This window comes from Styela clava, chromosome 14 (assembly GCF_964204865.1).
Source record: "Styela clava chromosome 14, kaStyClav1.hap1.2, whole genome shotgun sequence".
In the NCBI taxonomy this organism is placed as follows: domain Eukaryota; kingdom Metazoa; phylum Chordata; class Ascidiacea; order Stolidobranchia; family Styelidae; genus Styela; species Styela clava.
Genome location: NC_135263.1, coordinates 13,449,434 through 13,468,622, shown reverse-complemented (window position 1 = coordinate 13,468,622; position 19,189 = coordinate 13,449,434). Strand labels below are relative to the sequence as shown.

Sequence of the window (19,189 nt, the reverse complement as noted above, 5' to 3'; positions counted from 1 at the left end):
AAGCACCTCGCTATAACATGAATGCAGATCTTGACACTGAAAACCCTCAACATATCTACATAGAACTAAAATAGTCATGAATTTAGTAGTATTGGACGTTCTGTAAGTTCTATCGTGAACTGTCATCTGCTTGATTTTATGATAGAAAGTAAAACACTTTCCATTTCAAAACACTGCTTCTCTCAAACGCGCATTTCGCAAATGCTATTTGCTCGAGTGTAATTTCATTTTGTGAATAATATACTACATGATCTCGCATTCCATATTCCGAGTACAGCAGAATCAATATTTTTTCGATGCTGCCAATTTATATGTTCACACGACATAAACTGAGAATGAATTCCAAAACCCTTGATCACGACCGGATGTGCAACGAACAAAAAACTTTATAAAAAATGCAATTCGACCGCGCCAACAGATCAGACACGTTTGATCGCAACACATATTTTTACAGAACACATATTTTTTAGTTTAGCTGTTAGGCCTATTAGAAAACCTTTGAATAGATATTTTTCAGACTCACGTTTTTAGACCAGTCCCAGTTTTGTCCCAAAATCGGTCGTTGTAAAATAGACAATTGGTTATAAACAAATTCGTTGTTAAAAAGTCAATTTTGACAACCGACAACCAATAATTAAAGTATACTTTTTCTTACCATCTCCGATTATAAAACGCAGAGACCTGAATTACAATACATTCAATTTCATTCAATCTGATAAAAGCTTTAGCTAAACAAGTACTTTGACATGACATTAGGTTATGTCATACTTGTAATGAAATGTTTATATGATATTTAATGTAATAAAATGTATATATAGCAAATATTGTAATTTGTAACCTTCAAAATTATGCTTCAGGCGTCATAATATTTAACTAACATCTATCGGACTGCTCGTTTCCTGTTAAATGCCTACAAACCAAACGGCAGACACAAAATTGTTAATTTGCATTCGCGATGTTCAGTTGCAAATGAACAAGATGTGTCAGCATTTTTTGCATATATTCAAGCTGATAGCTATAATGATCAATATTGCAGTTGACGTTGCCTAAAAATAAAACCTCTGAAATACCAATGTATTCATGAAAACATTGAGCTACATCTTGATATTTCTTTCTTGTTGAGAAAAAAATCGCTTTTCTGTTTTTAACTACATGATCAAATTCTTCAGAATTTTCAGTGGTTAAAGATTGTTATTGTCGCTAGAAGGCTATTACTTTTACTTATTTAAAAAGTGTGCTGTGCTCTATGGAATTCGTTTTTCACTTTAAATTTCTGTGTGATGACATCTTCAAAATTAAAAAACTCGCAACGTGCGTAGTTCCGTGACCGCATTTCAGCGATCTCGTCAGACTACCGGTACTTTAAAGTTTCACATTCATTCTATTCTATTACAGCGAAATGTCTGAACAACGAAAATACGACAAAGACTTATCTAAATTGAGGCCTTCCGTATCAAAAAACTTTGATATTTTTTCCATTACATCTGCCCTTTTTGCCGTAGTTTTTAATGGAGTGCTAAACAAAAATTCAGTTTCGATATCATGTTCATGATTATATCGCACAAAAATTAAGTAGTTGTGCTTGTGACGCCACTGCATTCAAAATCATAATCCCCTTCGTCTCCACTTACTTATATGGCCATGTGTTCAAATCAAAAACAATCACAAAAGCAAGCAACAAAGTTGTTGTGCAAGATCACATGAGATAAATCAGTACGCTATTTGCGTACGAGAAGAGTGTTAGCTAATTTAAAAGTTGTCCGAATAGCTCTATACTATGTTATTCTATTGTGTTTTCGGTTTAAAAATTGTGGGGGTCTGAGTTTACTTCATAGAAGCATGAGCGGTCCGCAGGCACATAAAATTTGAGAACAATTGAGCTATAGTATAGACCATCCAATTCAAGTCAATGGTTATTACCGTATCTATATACTCGTTCCATGTGCGATTGGAATAATCAAAACCTAAATTTCGTGGTAAGATTCTAAGCTGAGGCTAAGTAAAGAAGTTGATAACATTATTCAATTACTCTAAGTCTAACTGAAATTGAGCTTCTTCCATTTTCGTATCAACCAGTTTTTGCTAGCTTGTAATTCACTACCATAATTATTCTTAGTTTGAGTAAGTTTTCCATGATATGAGTCTGTTTGAGTTGAGTTCTGAGTAAGCACGCGTAGCCTAGATATGAGAAAGTTCCCTTTACAAACTCTTAAATCTAATATTTGTACAAACCAATGATAAACCTTGTAAAGTTCGCAAAAACTGAACCATGACTGATCGAGGTAAACATTTGTAGGAAAGACCGTCAAATGTGCCAAAAACTAAAATTACAATAACAAGTATCACTTTCTACAACAGCCCGAAAGTTTATTACTATCGTGTATTTTGTTTTTTAAGTTTGGCCCAAGCCTCATTTAATTGGGCTTGTGTTTTTGTGTGCGTGCTGGTGGGCAGGCACATGAGATACTTCATGTTTTAAACTTTTTTGTAGGTTTTGCTTGCCCTCCAGAATTCTCCATTTTAAATTTAGGTTTGTTATGGAGTTTTCGAAATAAACTATCTATCTATCTATTCTTAGCTAACTCAGTAGACCCTAAGAAACACCTGCTACTTACTGTTGTTTCAACGGCGCTGGACGTCGGCCCTTGAAATTTAAAAGTTTACTTTGAAGGAGTTTTGTATTGATTTAACAATATTACTGATGTTTATCCTTAACTCTGTAATAAATTACCGAACATTAAATCCTTTAATCAAGTATGGGGCATGTCATGAGTTGAACAAATTCAAGGCCATTTGATAATTCAGAATAGAATCACGTCTTTGTGCATAATTATTTGTGATGTGTCTACAGACCCTACTATAATTCCATAGTTTTAATTCAAATGCGTACTTCATGTGAAAAATTCTGACATATAAACAGCAAGTAATATTAATATTGAACCTAGTGAAACGCAACTCAACTACAACGAGATTGCCACTTTTGGCAACTAAATAATACACCTTCTCTGCCCTTCGCTAGAAAAGAAAATCACAATGGTTGAAGACGCGGTCAACCCGCAAATTAATTCGAATCCCGTGTCTCGAAAAGTGAATATCAATTGTAATTGATGATATGACAAACTTTTTGGCAATCACTGCCGATAAAATAGTATTGATCCACCTAAAAAAACTCTAATACAATTTTTTAAATGATAAACCATTAGCGTCAAACAGCCTAGTCCTGATAAAGGTGAGTCGTGTAAAAAAATTGTTATGCTTTTTTTGTAACGAATAGGAAATTGTTTTGACTTTCTAGTATTATTACTACAAAGATGTGTATACCTGCTCGACTTCCCCCTTGTACCGAAAATTAGATTGGGTGTCTATGCATCGTGGATGGCCGGATCGGTTGTCTATATTTTCATTTCCTGTGACTATAATGCACAAGCAACACAAAATTAATTCATACATACTGTTTTAATTATTCGTCGAACACGTGAAACTATGACAGGGTACCAATATTTTCATACAATAACACACAATACAGTATGCTATATAGCGAGGGAACTGACGGTATGCAACACCAGTGGAAGATTTTATTGCTTGGTTATATATATATATTTTTAATTAACATTCAGGCATCTTTCTTATCGAATATATATCTGTTTATTTTTGAGGGTTGGAATGATAGTTTTAAAATTTTTCAGTGATTGGGTCATGCCCCTCCCCCTCTCGCGACTCGAAAGGTATGTATGACGCCACGTTTTCTGGTACCATGACTTTTCACTACAGCCTTCAGCTCTTTTAATAGCTTTTTAACTATACATTGGCATTGGCCAAGTGACATGCTTGGTCACTGGGCCTGTACTCTTCTTCAGTATCTTACAATCTGATCAAAATTCTGCACGACCTAGCTGTTTTAAATACTGAATACCGCGACATCTCGTCCTGCTAAACTGCTATGATTCTGGAGTTAATAATTTACGAGAAACCATGCAAGTCTACGGAAGCTACACTGCTTTAAAATCCATCAAGTATACTATAATTTCACAGTAAAAATATAGCTAAATGATTTTTATTCAAGCAAGTATAAACCACAATAGTGAATGCCTTCTATACGCGATTCATCTATGCCTCAAAAATAACAAAATTGTATTGTGAGACCATCTACAGAAATACTGTAATGTGCCACGAAACTTAATGTTTTTACTACAGTGAATTTCATGGCGATCGGAACCCAAGCTGCACATGTAAATAATATTGATATAAAGTGACTGTGCATCACTGGTAATCTGTGTGATTTTTAACAGTTTCGCGATGGTTGCAAGGTCTGTGACATAATATTGACTGACAGATAAATGAGTCTCATCAAATGTTAGAGGTATGATGGTAGGGACTTCGTGTCGAATGCTAATTTATTGTCGATTCTGTTGTCGTCGATGCTGAGGATAAACGTGCATATTATTACTGAACTACTTAATTTTATATTCTTAGTAGTTGTATATAGAAGTGTTTTATAAAGCGATATTTAATTTTTTTTATATTTCACTGGTTTGAAAATAATTGCGCTATTACGGCACACGAATGTCAAGTTTGTCTTCGGTGAGCTAATTCTGGACGAACTGCGCGTATTGTTAGTTTTCATATTTTTTTCTATTGCTCCGCAGTAGTTCGTAAAATTGAACTTTGGAAATATTTAAACTAATGACTTTGAACCAAATGTAAAGCGATTTTGCGCAGCTTGGGTCTACTTTGTCTTCACGTCTACTCTACAGGCTGTTATAAACTTTCTGGCGACTTGCCTACAAAATCTCAATAAAATCAAACAAGAATTTGACACCAATTATCACCATTTTTATTATGGAGCACCAAGAAGATGTTACAACATTTTAAACCATGTATTAGCGAAATTACGGGACCTTATATTATAACATTTATACAGTTTCAATTCAACGTATATTATAACTAACTTCTATGCTTGAAAATCCAATATCATATTTTTTGCGAACATCTTATCCACCAATATAATTATTCATGCATTTATGACCACATCCAGTGCTGCAGCAGGATTGGCCATTTTTACAATCAGTACTTTTGCGGCAGCCTTCGACGCAAACGGGCTCTGCAGGATCAACAGGTGGGCAGCGCTTGGGAACGGCTGAAAAATTCAAAAACAATTAATCTAGGTAAGAAAAGAGGCTTAATTAACTAGTCATTACTGACATGACTGAAGGTAGATATGCATAAACTCATCAATTTCTGGGGACCGCTATTAGAAATTGATCGATTGAAAATTGAAGCAGATGTAATGCCAATAAATATTGGTCGATTGAGCAATTCTAATGACGTGTCTGAGTATTAGAACATATTTGCAAGAATTTTGATGGATGCTAAGATTTATTTACAGCAACGAAAGAATGCACGTATATAAGAAAATTTTTGTGATTGTCAATGTTTAACGGTCCATTACTTGTTTTATGAAAACACCGCTTGAGATTGTAAATATTGTTATCCCAGCAACAACCCTTCGCTTTGCATTTTCTGTTGCTCGATGCTCCGCAGTCAATTCTAGCGCTTGGTTCCTTGTAATTGCACACGCCTGTAAAAATCAATTTACTTCATCAAACATTTTTGTAATGAAGCTAAACTAGTAATCCCGAAGTTTGACTCCCCATGTCTGCGGGATTTAAATTGTTATGAGAATTCTATAACATAAATTCGTAATTTTGATTCTACACTGACCAAATTTAAAATCCACACTGATTGTTCAAGCAACATTTAATTAATGAAATAATGAAAGACCAATAGATACAAAAAAGTTTAAAGAAAAAGAAAGTTATTTCATAATATAATAAAAGTGTTTAAGTTTCACCAGGACAATCCGACAGTTTGATACATTCTTTCGATCCTGGCTTCCTTTCCACTGTTCCTTTAGGACAAACACAATTTTTGAATGGATTACATTCAAGCGTACAAAGAGAATGCTGAACTAGACAAGAGTCTTGACACGAAGATGCACATTTTGTATAAACTTTGTCTCCAGGACATTTTAGCGGAGGTGAGGGGACATCTGAAACGGGTGAGAAAAGCATAACGATATAGACTAATATGTTTAATTAATATATTGAACTGCAAATCACATTATGTTAAATATTTTAGACACCATAGTTTTGACAAGCTGCTCGCTTCAAGACTCCTATTTTGAATCATCCTATTTCAGTAACCATAAGATTGTTCATCAGAACAGACAGAAGTCAATATATTAAACGAACCAGATTCAATTTTTTATTTTTAATAGGTTATTGACGGCAGATACAGGTAAACATAGAAAAACAAGTTTCGGAAGTTTTATACCTGATTTGTGAAAGCACCAATTAACACCAGTGAAACTGTTATCCCAACAACATCCTTTTGCTTCACATTCGGCTCTTCCTAATCCTCCTCCGCAATCAACTCTGTTCTTTGGATTAGTATAAATGCACATGTCTATGAAATTGTATGCAGGCATGTGAGTGTATTAATAATAATATAGACGTACTGAGTTGATATTATATAACATCTAGGATGTTCTATTTTTGACAACCATGAGCTTTCAGTACATTTATAATAAAAGTCCTTCATCAAATTTACTATATTTGAATGATAAATTTCTCAATCTAGCAACATCTGGAAGTCAATTATATTGAACGTAATGCTGTTCATACATCTTGCATATCTCTGGAAATAATAACGGAAGAAGTATTAGAATATTTACTAAATGCATGTAAAATAAAACGTATATATATATTTAATCCTTGCCTCTTCATTTAAAATCGTGAATTTATTCAAAAATGAAACTTTACCTTTGTAAAAACACCATTTCACTCCAGAAATGCTCCTGTCCCAACAACATCCCTTTGCTTCACATTTTCCTTTTCCCAATCTACGTCCACAGTCTCTTCGTCTTTCGGGAAGGAGGTTTGAGCAGGTTGGTTGGTCTGTTATGAGTAAAAATTTATATTTATTGGACACGGAGTGAACCTATGAATAGTTTTGTTATGTTGTTGTTTGTGGTCGTCTTGTTAGTGTTTCCTTTCTTCTTCTTCTTGCTTTTCTCATTAACTATTGAACCCATTGCTTCGAAATCTTCAGTGGCTATTGTATCTACCTATATATTATATATTTTAAAGATTTCTGTGGCCTCGGTCGTTCATTTCTGGGATATGATTTTGTGTGTGATGGCGTGCGCTCCTCGTCGCGGGTCCGCTTTCAAGTTAAAATCTGCTGCTCATCTGCGATACGGTACTGTCAGGCTACTGTGACAGATTGCATACCCGTACAATTTTGTGTCTATATTTGAGCATCGCTCTCTCGTTAACAAATACAATCATTACCATACGTATTCACACAAACTATGCAATAGCCAATAAACAAAATATTGCCGATGCCAGCAATTTTTCAGCGAGAATTTTCAAATTATGAGTACTAGGTTGCTTACCATGTGACGTAATTGTGTTTTTGTACTTGTCCTCATAAACAAATAATATAATACCATTACGTGCATCGATGATTATCAACACATTTTACTACATATTGTAGTGACATATTCATTATAACCAGTGGAGGGATTCAAAATTTTAAGAATAGGTACTCTTCTTTACCGAAATCACTAACAACAAGTTCTGTTATTTCAGAAAACCATACCCAACTCATAGCTCTAATAAAACAAGGACGAATTTGAACAAACGCGTGACAACCCTGTGGATTTCACCATTGATTATAAATTGAATCTATCCCAAATGAACAATTTTTGTGTTGAATTCTCACCGTTAGGTTTAGAACAAAATCGAATTCTGCATGCCTAGGAATTATTTTGCCTTTTAGTTTTTAACCTAACATAAATATCCCACCTTATTCCCCGAGAATATCCATTTTGATTGTAATATTGTTTTTTATATACTGAGAGTTTAATAAAACAGAACTCGTCTCAATTTATTTATTCATGTATTCGCATTGGGTGCTAACGGACTCGGATGACGGCTTATGGTCGTATCATTCATTCATCACCCAGTCATCTACTGTATTATATATGTGTTGTTTTATTATTATTATTTGTATCATTATCATGTTTTCTGTTTTGGCGAAAAATTAATTCTCTCTCCCTTTCTCCCTAATTCTCGGGTTTGTCAATACAGCACCGTTTGGAAGCAGCGAAGGATAACTATCACCATTTTAATTTTTATTAATGATTATTACCCACTGATTCTAAGGGTCATATCTTAATATATATCCCTGAATATCTTGGGAAATAAGATATCAACATATACTATAAACTTACAATTATGTAAAATGATAATACAATATATATATGCTTATGCCTAGTTTGTACCTTTAAGTTATCCTTGTGACGGAATTTACAAGCACTGCAGAAAACGTTTTATCCCATGTGCACATGGATTATATATAATAAAAAAACTAAGAGTAGTTTTGATATTTTGTTCCCTTCTATCATCATAACTACATACGGTGTCAGTGTCTTTTGGACATGATTTTTCTCTGACTTGAATTTTCTTCACTCCAGTGAGACGTCTGCTTTAAGAAAATTCTAATGACATACATAAGCAAACATTCCCACCTGGGCAGTTTGACAGAACTACGCACTTATCCGATCCAGTAGATATTTCAACAGTTCCCGAAGGACAAACACAATGTTTGTGTGGATCACATTGAAGTGTACACCCATCATGTTGAACTTCACAAGAGTCTTGACACGAAGATGCACAGTCTGTGTGAACTTTGTCTCCGGGACATTTCGGCGGAGGTGGAGGAATATCTACAGTATACGGGAATATAGGAAACATGGTTTTATTATATGATATGTAACATTCTTCAAAGAAATGCATGCTACTAAGACATTTATGTAGCCAATGAATGAAATTCATAAACCTTCATAAAGGTTTCTTTGCCTTATTATCTTAATCACCGCACACACTCACAAACCTATGACCACAACTAATGCGCTTACACAGTTTTATTGAACAAAACGAATTTACACAAAAGTTATTAAATAAAATTCATGGTACTGGTTTATGCGAAGTGAGTAGGAACAGATGATTATGATACAAAAACTTCTAATACCTGTTTCATGAAAGCACCATATGACACCAAGGATACTGTTATCCCAACAACATCCTTTTGCTTCACAATTGGCTTTTCCTAATCCTCCTCCGCAATCAACTCTGTTCAGTGGATCAGTATAAATGCACATATCTGTGAAATATTAGTTTAGATGAGTGTGTAAATATTTGGGCCTTGCGTTTATAATTTATAACTTTCGGACTCTTTGATCTTGAAAATGCTTTAGAGTTGCTCTGACAAAATACCGTTTACCAAAACAAGATAGAGATATAAAACTATCCAATCATACTGAAACAAGTAACTATTAATTAGATATTGGTAAAATAATAAAAATTCACAAATTTTATCATACTTCATCATGAAGTATATTTTGAGAATTATTGTGACTTTACCTTTATAGAAACACCAATTGACTCCGGTAATACTGCTGTCCCAACAACATCCTTTTGCTTCACATTTTTCTTTTCCTAATCCACCACCACAGTCCGTTCTTCTTTCAGGAATAAGGTTTGAGCAAGTCGGTTGTTCTGTAATAAAAAAAATGGTTATTGCGAAATACAACAATTATTTAACATTACATAAACTTTCAAACACCACAAAATACAAAAATGAGTTTTTGTCATGAAAGGTTAAACAGTTGTCTTTGGCCCTTTTTACTTGGATATTGATAACACAACTATATGCTAAACGAATAGTTAGATTAATTCCATTCGATAAAGAATTCTAAAAGTTAGTCCTTCTTGTTAAATTTCTCAATGCGCAAAGAACAAAATCAAGTTACATTGCAAATAGGGCCGGATTTGTACGAAGAGAGGCTCTAGGTAAGGGGTGGGCCATTTGGCTCGCGAGCTCATTTATTCGGCACGCGAGCGAGGCCTCGCAAAAGAGATCTTTTTTTCTTTTTTTCGGATAAAAAGTTTCAATACTCTGAATTATCTGATAAAACTAAGTGTTTGATCATTTATTTATTTATTTTATAATCGTTTGTTACCAATCCGTTATTTATTTAAACTTTTTTGTCCTTTCATGACATGTGGCTACAAAGGAAGATTATAACAATGGGAATTTCACCATTGATTATAACTCTGTGAATTTCACCATTGAATATAACCCTGTGAATTTCATCATTGATTATAACAATGTGAATTTCACCATTGATTATAACCCTGTGAATTTCACCATTGAATATAACCCGTGAATTTCACCCTTGTTTACCCCTGTGAATTTCACCATTGATTATAACCCTGTGAATTTCACCATTGATTATAACCCGTGAATTTCACCCTTGAATATACCCCTGTGGATTTCACCATTTGAGTTAAATATGATTTTTGTGCTGAATTCTCACCGTTAGGTTTAGTATAAAATCGAATTCTGTATTCCTATAAGGTATTTTGCTATTTAGTTTTCACTCTAACATAAATATCACACCTCATTACACGAAAAAATCAATTTTTATTATGAGCTTTTTTAATATACTGAGAGTTTAATGAAACACAACCAGTATCAATTTATTTATTTATTCATGTATTTGCATTGGGTGGTAAATGACCCGGATGACCGCTTATGGTCGTATCGTTACCACCCAGTCATCTACCGCAAACTGTATTATGTGTTATTTTATTATTATTGGACACGTTAGTGGACCTATAGATCGTTTCAATATTATGTTGTTGTTGTTCTTGTTAATCTTGTTGTTCTTGTTCTTTAACACGTTATAAAAAAGTCGCTTTTCTCTTTGATTACTGAACCAATTGCTTTGAAATTTTCTGTGGTTAAAGATTGATTTTTTTACCAGAAGGCTATTACTCTTATTTTGTATTATTAGACACGGAGTGGACCTATGGATCGTTTTACTTTTTTTGGACACCTAGTGAAAACCGTAAAAAGTCGCTTTTATGCTGGCACTCTTCTTCTTCTGATCACGTGCTCGTCATTATCAAACGTCGGTGGTGTGTAACGAAGTTTCTGCTTTGCCAGGATAACGGGAATGGCGAATAGCGCCTTAGGTACCGGTAGCGTCGAAGGTAAGGACAGCTTCTCTCTGATTAACGTGTCCATATATTTGAGCATTGCTCTCTTGTTGGACACGTAGTGGACATAACGATCGTTTCAATATTATGTTGTTCTTGTTCTTGTTGTTTGACACAGAATAACACACCTAGTGGAAATAATAAAAAACCGCTTTTCTCTTCGAATACTGGACCAATTGCTTTGAAATTTTCAGTGGTTGAAGATAAAATTTTTCCCCAGAAGGCTATTACTTTTATTCATTTTAAATATTTCTGTTAGCTCTGTGAGATTTGTTTTTGTTTGCTATGACGTCATTAAACGTTCTGCGGTCATCGGACGCCATTTTGTGTCCTACTGTACTGCTTCGCTTGGTGTGAATATATTTGTAGACTGTGATCTGACGGTACGGTAAACCGTACTGTACTGCGAACAGACGTGTCCATATATTTGGGCGTAGCTCTCTTGTTATTTGTATCATCATTGTGTTTTCCGGTTCGGCAAAAAATAAATTCTCTCTCCCTAATTTTCGGGTTTGTCAGTACATGGCTTTTGGAAGCAGCGAAGAATAATTATTACCATTTTATTTTTCATTAATGATTATTACCCACCGGTTCTAAGTGTCGTATCTTAATATCCCCGAATATCTTGGAAAATAAGATATCAACAGACACTATAAACTGACAATTATGTAAAATGATAATACAATATTTAAACGCTTATGCCTAGTTTGTACCGTTAAGTTATTCTTGTGACGGAATTCACAAACACTGCAGAAAATGTCTTATCACATGTGCACATGGATTATATATGATAAAAAACTAAGAGTTGTTTTGTTATTTTTTTCTCTTCTATCATCATAGCTACATACGGTTCAGTGTCTATTGGACATGACTTGTCTTCATTTCAGTGAAACATCTGCGTAAGAGAATAGTAATGACATACATAAGCAAACATTCTCACCTGGGCATTTTGACAGTACTACGCACTTATCCGATCCAGAAGTTAATTCAACAGTTCCCGGAGGACAAACACAATGTTTGTGTGAATCACATTGAAGTGTACACCCATCATGTTGAACTTCACAAGAGTCTTGACACGAAGATGCACAGTCTGTGTGAACTTTGTCTCCAGTACATTTCGGCGGAGGTGGAGGAATATCTGCAGTTCGTGAATATAGACAACATAGTTTCATTATATGATATATATTAAACATTCTTCACAGAAACGCATGCTACTTCACTATCAAAAACATTTATGTAGCCAATGAATGATATTCATAAACTTAAATATCGCTCGGTGATAACTTGAAACAGGTTTCTTTGCCTTATTCTCTCATCTACCGCACACACTCACAAACCTACGACCGCAACTAATGCGCTTACACAGTTTTATTGAACAAAACGAAATCACACAAAAGTTATTAAATAAACTTCATAGTACTGGTTTATGCGAAGTGAGTGGGAACAGATGATTATGATACAAAAACTTCTAATACCTGTTTCATGAAAGCACCATATGACACCAAGGATACTGTTATCCCAACAACATCCTTTTGCTTCACAATTGGCTTTTCCTAATCCTCCTCCGCAATCAACTCTGTTTTGTGGATCAGTATAAATGCACATATCTGTGAAATTTTAGTTTAGATGAGTGTGTAAATATTTGGGGCCTGCGTTCATGATTTATAACTTTCGAACTCTTTGGTCTTGAAAATGCTTTAGAGTTGCTCTGACAAAATAACATTTACCAAAACAAGATAGAGATATAAAACTATCCAATCATACTGAAACAAGTAATTATTAATTAGATATTGGTAAAATAATAAAAATTCACAAATTTTATCAGACTTCATCGTGTAGTATATTTTGAAAATTGATGTGACTTTACCTTTATAGAAACACCAATTGACCCCAGTAATACTGCTGTCCCAACAACATCCTTTTGCTTCACATTTTTCTTTTCCTAATCCACCTCCGCAGTCCGTTCTTCTTTCAGGAATAAGGTTCGAGCATGTCGGTTGTTCTATAAAAAAAATGGTTATTGCAAAATACAACTATTATTTAACATTACATAAACTTTCAAACACCATTAATACAAAAAGAGTTACTGGTATAAAAGGTTAAACAGCCCAAAGTTTTGTCTTTGGCCCTTTTTATTTGGTTTTTGATAACACATCTATATGCTAATCAAATAGTTAGATTAGTCCCATTTGAGAAAGAATTCAAAAACTCAGTCTTCCATGGTGAATTTCTCAAGGCGGAAAGTACAAAATCAAGTTACATTGCAACCACGGCCGGTTTTGTACGAAGAGAGGCCCTAGGCTATGCCAGTTGTGAGACCCCTCTTTAGCAATAACGGCATAAAAATCCATTATGACATATATAAGTTTTTGAATTGGGTGAGATAAGGAATTTTAATTACAGGAAAAATACGTACGTTAATCCCCCACGTAAATCGGATAGTAAGTTGAATATAAAAAACTTTAAGTAACAGTGGCTGTTATAAAACGCCACGGTACCAGAAAACCTGATGCCATAATACCGGTTGTTAGTCACGAGAGCTGGGAAGATATGGTCCCGTTACTGATATATTTAACGTTACTGGTAAGCTAAATTATAATTTAATTTAAAAAAACAGTCTACGATAAAAAAAAATTTGAAATAGTATAAAATATAATAATTCTTAGACTCGTTGTTGCTTAGATAAACTGGTATTGTTATATATCGATATTTTCAAACTTTTTTTTATTCCTATGCCGTTTTCATAAAGGCAATATTATGGTAAAAAATATTCAATTAATTTAAATTGCCATATTTTGTTTTCAAAGGTAATGGTGTAGGTCTTTTCTAGACAATTGTATTTATTCGATCGTATTCAGTTTATTTAATAATTCAAAAGTAAATATGTAGAACAAGAATTGTTAACCTGACAAAAAACATCAGTTTTAAAATAATACAAACCGGTTTTATTCTGGAACAAGCTTTAATAATTAAAAAACGACTTATAATCAATATTTTTTTATAATTAAATGTCGAGGCCTTCCGGACTTGAGGACCCTATAAAATGGTGAATCCGGAATTTCTTTGAAATCTCCAATGTGAATGAGTCTACAAATAGTTTTCTTTCTAAATCTTCAAAAATTCCCACCTGGACATTTTAACGGCTCAACGCACTTATCCGATCCAGTAGTTATTTCAACAGTTCCCGGAGGACAAACGCAATGTTTGTGTGGATCACATTGAAGTGTACACCCATCATGTTGAACTTCACAAGAGTCTTGACACGAAGATGCACAGTCTGCGTGAACTTTGTCTCCGGGACAACTTGGCGGAGGTGGAGGAATATCTACAGTACGTGGATATAGACAACATAGTTTTATTATATGATATGAAACATTCTTCAAAGAAACGCATGCTACTTCACTATCAAAGACATTTATGAAGCCTATGAATGAAATTCATAAACCTAAATATCGCTCGGTGATAACTTGAAACAGGTTTCTTCGCCTTATTCTCTTATCTACCACACACACTCACAAACCCACGACCGCAACGAATGGTTTTACACTGTTTTATTGAACAAAACGAATTCACACAAGAGGTATTAGATAAACTTTGTGGTACCAGTTTATGCGAAGTGAACAAGCTTTAACAATTTGAAAATGATTTAAAATCAATAATTGTTTATAATTGAATTATATCCTATATAACAGGGATGGCGAACCTTTTCCGACGAATGGGTCAAAAATTATATTTTTATCGCGGAACAGAAGAGAGTGGGTCACAGATATTTAATCAATGTTTGTATCTATAAGAAACTTCTGAATCAAATCTTGTAAGCTTCTGTTGGTGTTGGTGTAGTTTTGGGATTATGCAGCATTTCCATTAGGGACTTTTTATGGCACTCGATTATATGAAATGAGAGTACGAAAACACGCATATTAATTACCAAAAACGTTTAGGATGATGGGGAAAATTAATTTACGGTACCAAATAGTTTAGAGGGAATTCCACTCTGATAGTGTTATATTTTTCGATCTGCTTCCAACCACATTAAGGCACTTTTACACTGCCCTATTGGTATTTCGGATTTCTAGGTTTTTATTTCAAATCTGGAATATTTTGTTTTTACAGCGGCATTGTAGATGAGAAACTAATAAAATGCAAAGTAGCATCTAGTTCTCGTATTACCCCTAAAAAGCATGCAGGTGCACTTCCAAAAGAGACGAGGCGTTGCGAAAAATTACCAGATCTATTGAATTGTTATATCATAAACGATGTCAGAGCCAATTGCTGAATATCGGTACACAGCGGTGCCGATTAGGGGTCCAAGATTAGGGGTTTTGAAAATTATCATACTGGCCCGGAAATATAAATTCGAATATGAGCGATCGCAGCCTTGACTGCCCAACTGACGGTACATTATAATAGTTATAGTTCATAGTAGTTAATAATTTAAGGTCGGTTTTATCAATTTTTAGCACTGATATGTTAGCACTTTTTCATTTCATTCGTGCCTTGGTGGGTCACGAATAAAACGACGTGGGTCACTTTGTGACCCGCGGGTCAGTGGTTCGCCATCCCTGCTATATAATATAATATAAACCTGCAGTTCGAGAATATAGACAACATGGTTTAATTAACATATTTAAATTTTTCACACACAGTTACAATATAGCAATTTACCTCCTGTTAGATCACCGCCAGCCGCATATCCAATTGCAATACTTAGTAGTAGATATATTTGTATCATTTTTATATAATGTAGGCATATATCTATCTGCCTTTATAAATAAAAGTAGCAGCATATTAAAGACTGCCATATGACAGAAACTACTGTGTCAAAAGCTATCTTAAATTACTCAGTGTAAATGGGATTGTCTTTTATTGAAGCAAAGTCTTCGAAAAGCAAAATTGGTAAAGTAATATAAATTCCTCAGTAATATAAGTTTAACTCTATCTACTCGAATATAGGTTCCAATTATTTATTTATTTCAATATTATCGCATGTGGACAACAAGTTCATTAAAGTATTTCAAAATAATATTCTTACGAATACCAAATGTTATTTACCATATACACCAAGTTTGGCTTCTGCTGAAGGCTGATGATATGGTTCTTAATAAAATCGACAATATATGCCACCGAGTGACATCCGTCATTGAATAAGCTAAAAATATTTCGTTTGTATTTATATAGTAGGCTACTTTTCAGGATTATTAACGGCAAAACTGGAAAATGTTGTCATCCTAATAAATCAGTGACAAACAGAGGGCGCCGGAAGGCAAACCATGTTTTGCAATTAATTTATAAGGTTACAAGAGTGCCGTATATAAACGTGATCAAGCAGTTAACCGGATTTACGGGATTGAAATTAGTCATTTATATAAGTGTTTATTTCACACAAATTGAACCGAACGTTTCTCTAATTGGTTGTTGTATGACAAACCTTTGACTTTAGCTTCATAAGCTGGAACAAATCATTTTAAATTTGCGTTAGTAAAACGGGTGTGTCTTTATAGTAATACTTCATATAATTTTTTCAAATCAATCATGACAGTTTACTTTTTAGGCACATATATCAGGGAATTGCAAACATTACTAAAAATACATTAGTGATTTGTAAATGATCCAATTCATGTTTTGAAGACGAGTCCATCCCACGCTTATGATATATGTATATATAATGCACTTTATTATTTATCAACATAATAGCCAAAAGATTTTATTTTAACAACAACAATATGAACAGCTACAACAGTTAAATAAAACGGTACACTAATCGGTCTACTCAATGTTCAAAAATAAAGTTAAAATCCGGAATCCAAGTATCCATGACTATTCGGTAGGATATAGTGATGTGATGCACATGCACAATAACAACCAGTTCATTTACTAACTGAACAGGTTAAACAACAAATCCGTTCCAATGAGCATTACAATGATGCCTTGTAAAATAAATATTCAAGAGAATGATCCTCGCACTCTACAAATTCCTCTTTGGTTGATATCATTAATTTTTTTTTTGGGGGGGGGGGAGGGGGGATGTAACAATAACATGTTCCACGCCGGGCAATGTGCTAGATAAGATGATGTTTGTACACGTTTCGCAGATAGCTGATCATATTTTAAAATGATCTTGCCTGCTAATCTTGTCTGTAGTTCGTCACAAAGTTATACTTATATTCCAAGAAGCACATAATGCTGTTCACGACAATATTAAAATGCGTACCATTGATGTCTTGAAAAGACGCGTCCATCCCTCGCTTGTGAATTTTATTTTGTGATTTGTGATTTTTTTCCTTCTAAGAAGCACGTAATGCCGAAGACGACTGTTCACAACAAGATTAAAATGTGTAACATTGATGTTTTGAAGACGCGTCCATCCCTCGCTTGTGAATTTTATTTTGTGATTTGTAATTTTTATTTTGTTTTTTTCTAAGAAGCACGTAATGCCGCAGACGACTGTTCACAACAAGATTAAAATGTGTAACATTGATGTTTTGATGACGCGTCCATCCCTCGCTTGTGAATTTTATTTTGTGATTTGTGATTTTTTTTCTTTCTAAGAAGCACGTAATGCCGAAGACGACTGTTCACGACAAGATTAAAATATGTAACATTGATGTTTTGAAGACGCGTCCATCCCTCGCTTGTGAATTTTATTTTGTGATTTTTATTTTATTTTTTTCTAAGAAGCACGTAATGCCGCAGACGACTGTTTACAACAAGATTGAAATGTAGACTGCGGCTTTGAATTATATAAATATAAAATGACAAGAGCGGATTAAAATGAAATAAACTTTGACTGCAAAATGAAATGGAATATTTAATAATAATCGCATAAAATTTTTAAATTTTTATATCTTTCACATTTTAAATTTTTTACCAAGAAAGATATGAAAGGAAGTTCTTGAAATAAAATTAAAGTAATGTTTCTCTAACATTTAACATAACTTGCAATAACCTAAAGTATCAAGTACGACGAAGCATATCTCGAGGATAAAATTGATCAAATTAGAACTCATAATGCTATTACCGATATTTGAAAAAGTTTACTTTATTTGTGAATTGGAAAACATAAGCACCTCTATTTGTTGTCAGCTACATTAACAATGAACGATCCGAATGAACTGGTTTGCGGCACAGATTGTCTTTAAAGTCATCATAGATTGATATATAGTGTACGTATTCATCCACTCAAGTGTCTGAATGCGTATCGATATTTTTGATTGGATATGAACGCCACGCTCGAACATATTTTTGTGAAATGTAGAAGTTAGCATTTGCCCACTATTCCGGGTTGCAGTCAACAGTACATTGAATGCATCGATGGCATCTCTTCGCTCGAATATATAACATGTATGTCCCACAGGGAGTACTCTTGGACCGCTTCTATTTTTAATATATATATATATATCAATGATTTACCAGCAGGTAGTTCCATATCCAAATTGACGATAAAAAAATAGAACGAACAAAATGTATTAGGTATTTGGGTATAATCCTAGATAAGTTCTTGTCATGAAAACCTCATATTGATCATTTATGTAAAAAAGTTTCACAATCACTCGGAATATTGTATAAATTACGTGGAATCCTCGGTAATGATGCATTAAAAACTGTATATTATAGTCTTATATACTCTTATCTGAAATATGGCACTATCAGTTGGGGAAGAACTAATAAAACTACGCTAAAACCACTGGTAATTCTGTATAACAAAGCGATTCGCGGCATGTTCTTCGCAGAATCACAACATGTTTATATCTCACTCTTATACAAGCAGTGTGTATTACAACTGAAAGATATCTATCTTTTTGAAATTGCCAAATTTATGTATCGCTTTGAAAATCGTATGCTACCCCCAATATTTCATAAATTATTTACTAAAATTTCAATCCTCCACGCCACAAGGAGTGATACAGAAATGACTTATTTCATGCCTCGATGCTCATTTTCATTAACAAAAAAATCGCTCGGATCAAAGGGCATTCTAATTTGGGAAAAATTCAGTCTAATATTAAAGACAACTTATCTGCAACATTCAGTGAGAGATTAAAAATTCATCTACTTGATGG

At 34.0% G+C, this 19,189-nt stretch overlaps 1 protein-coding gene across 2 annotated transcripts; it reads right to left on the bottom strand.

The window, feature by feature from the left end:
- Positions 1-4,825: 4,825 nt before the first annotated feature.
- On the bottom strand, positions 4,826-15,928 carry LOC120341278 (uncharacterized). Of its 2 annotated transcripts, XM_078120197.1 has the most exons (13): positions 15,795-15,928; positions 14,257-14,454; positions 12,997-13,131; positions 12,605-12,736; positions 12,070-12,267; positions 9,489-9,623; positions 9,097-9,228; positions 8,594-8,791; positions 6,822-6,956; positions 6,334-6,465; positions 5,852-6,049; positions 5,450-5,578; positions 4,826-5,137 (listed from the first exon to the last, which is right to left on the bottom strand). In XM_078120197.1, the coding sequence occupies exons 1-13, from the start codon at positions 15,859-15,861 to the stop codon at positions 4,992-4,994; spliced, it is 1,935 nt and encodes a 644-aa protein (XP_077976323.1). In that variant the 5' UTR covers positions 15,862-15,928; the 3' UTR covers positions 4,826-4,991. The 2 variants fall into 2 exon arrangements, with proteins under 2 accessions (XP_077976323.1, XP_077976324.1); XM_078120198.1 differs by lacking the exons at positions 9,097-9,228; positions 9,489-9,623 and having other exon boundaries at positions 15,795-15,927.
- Positions 15,929-19,189: the final 3,261 nt, after the last annotated feature.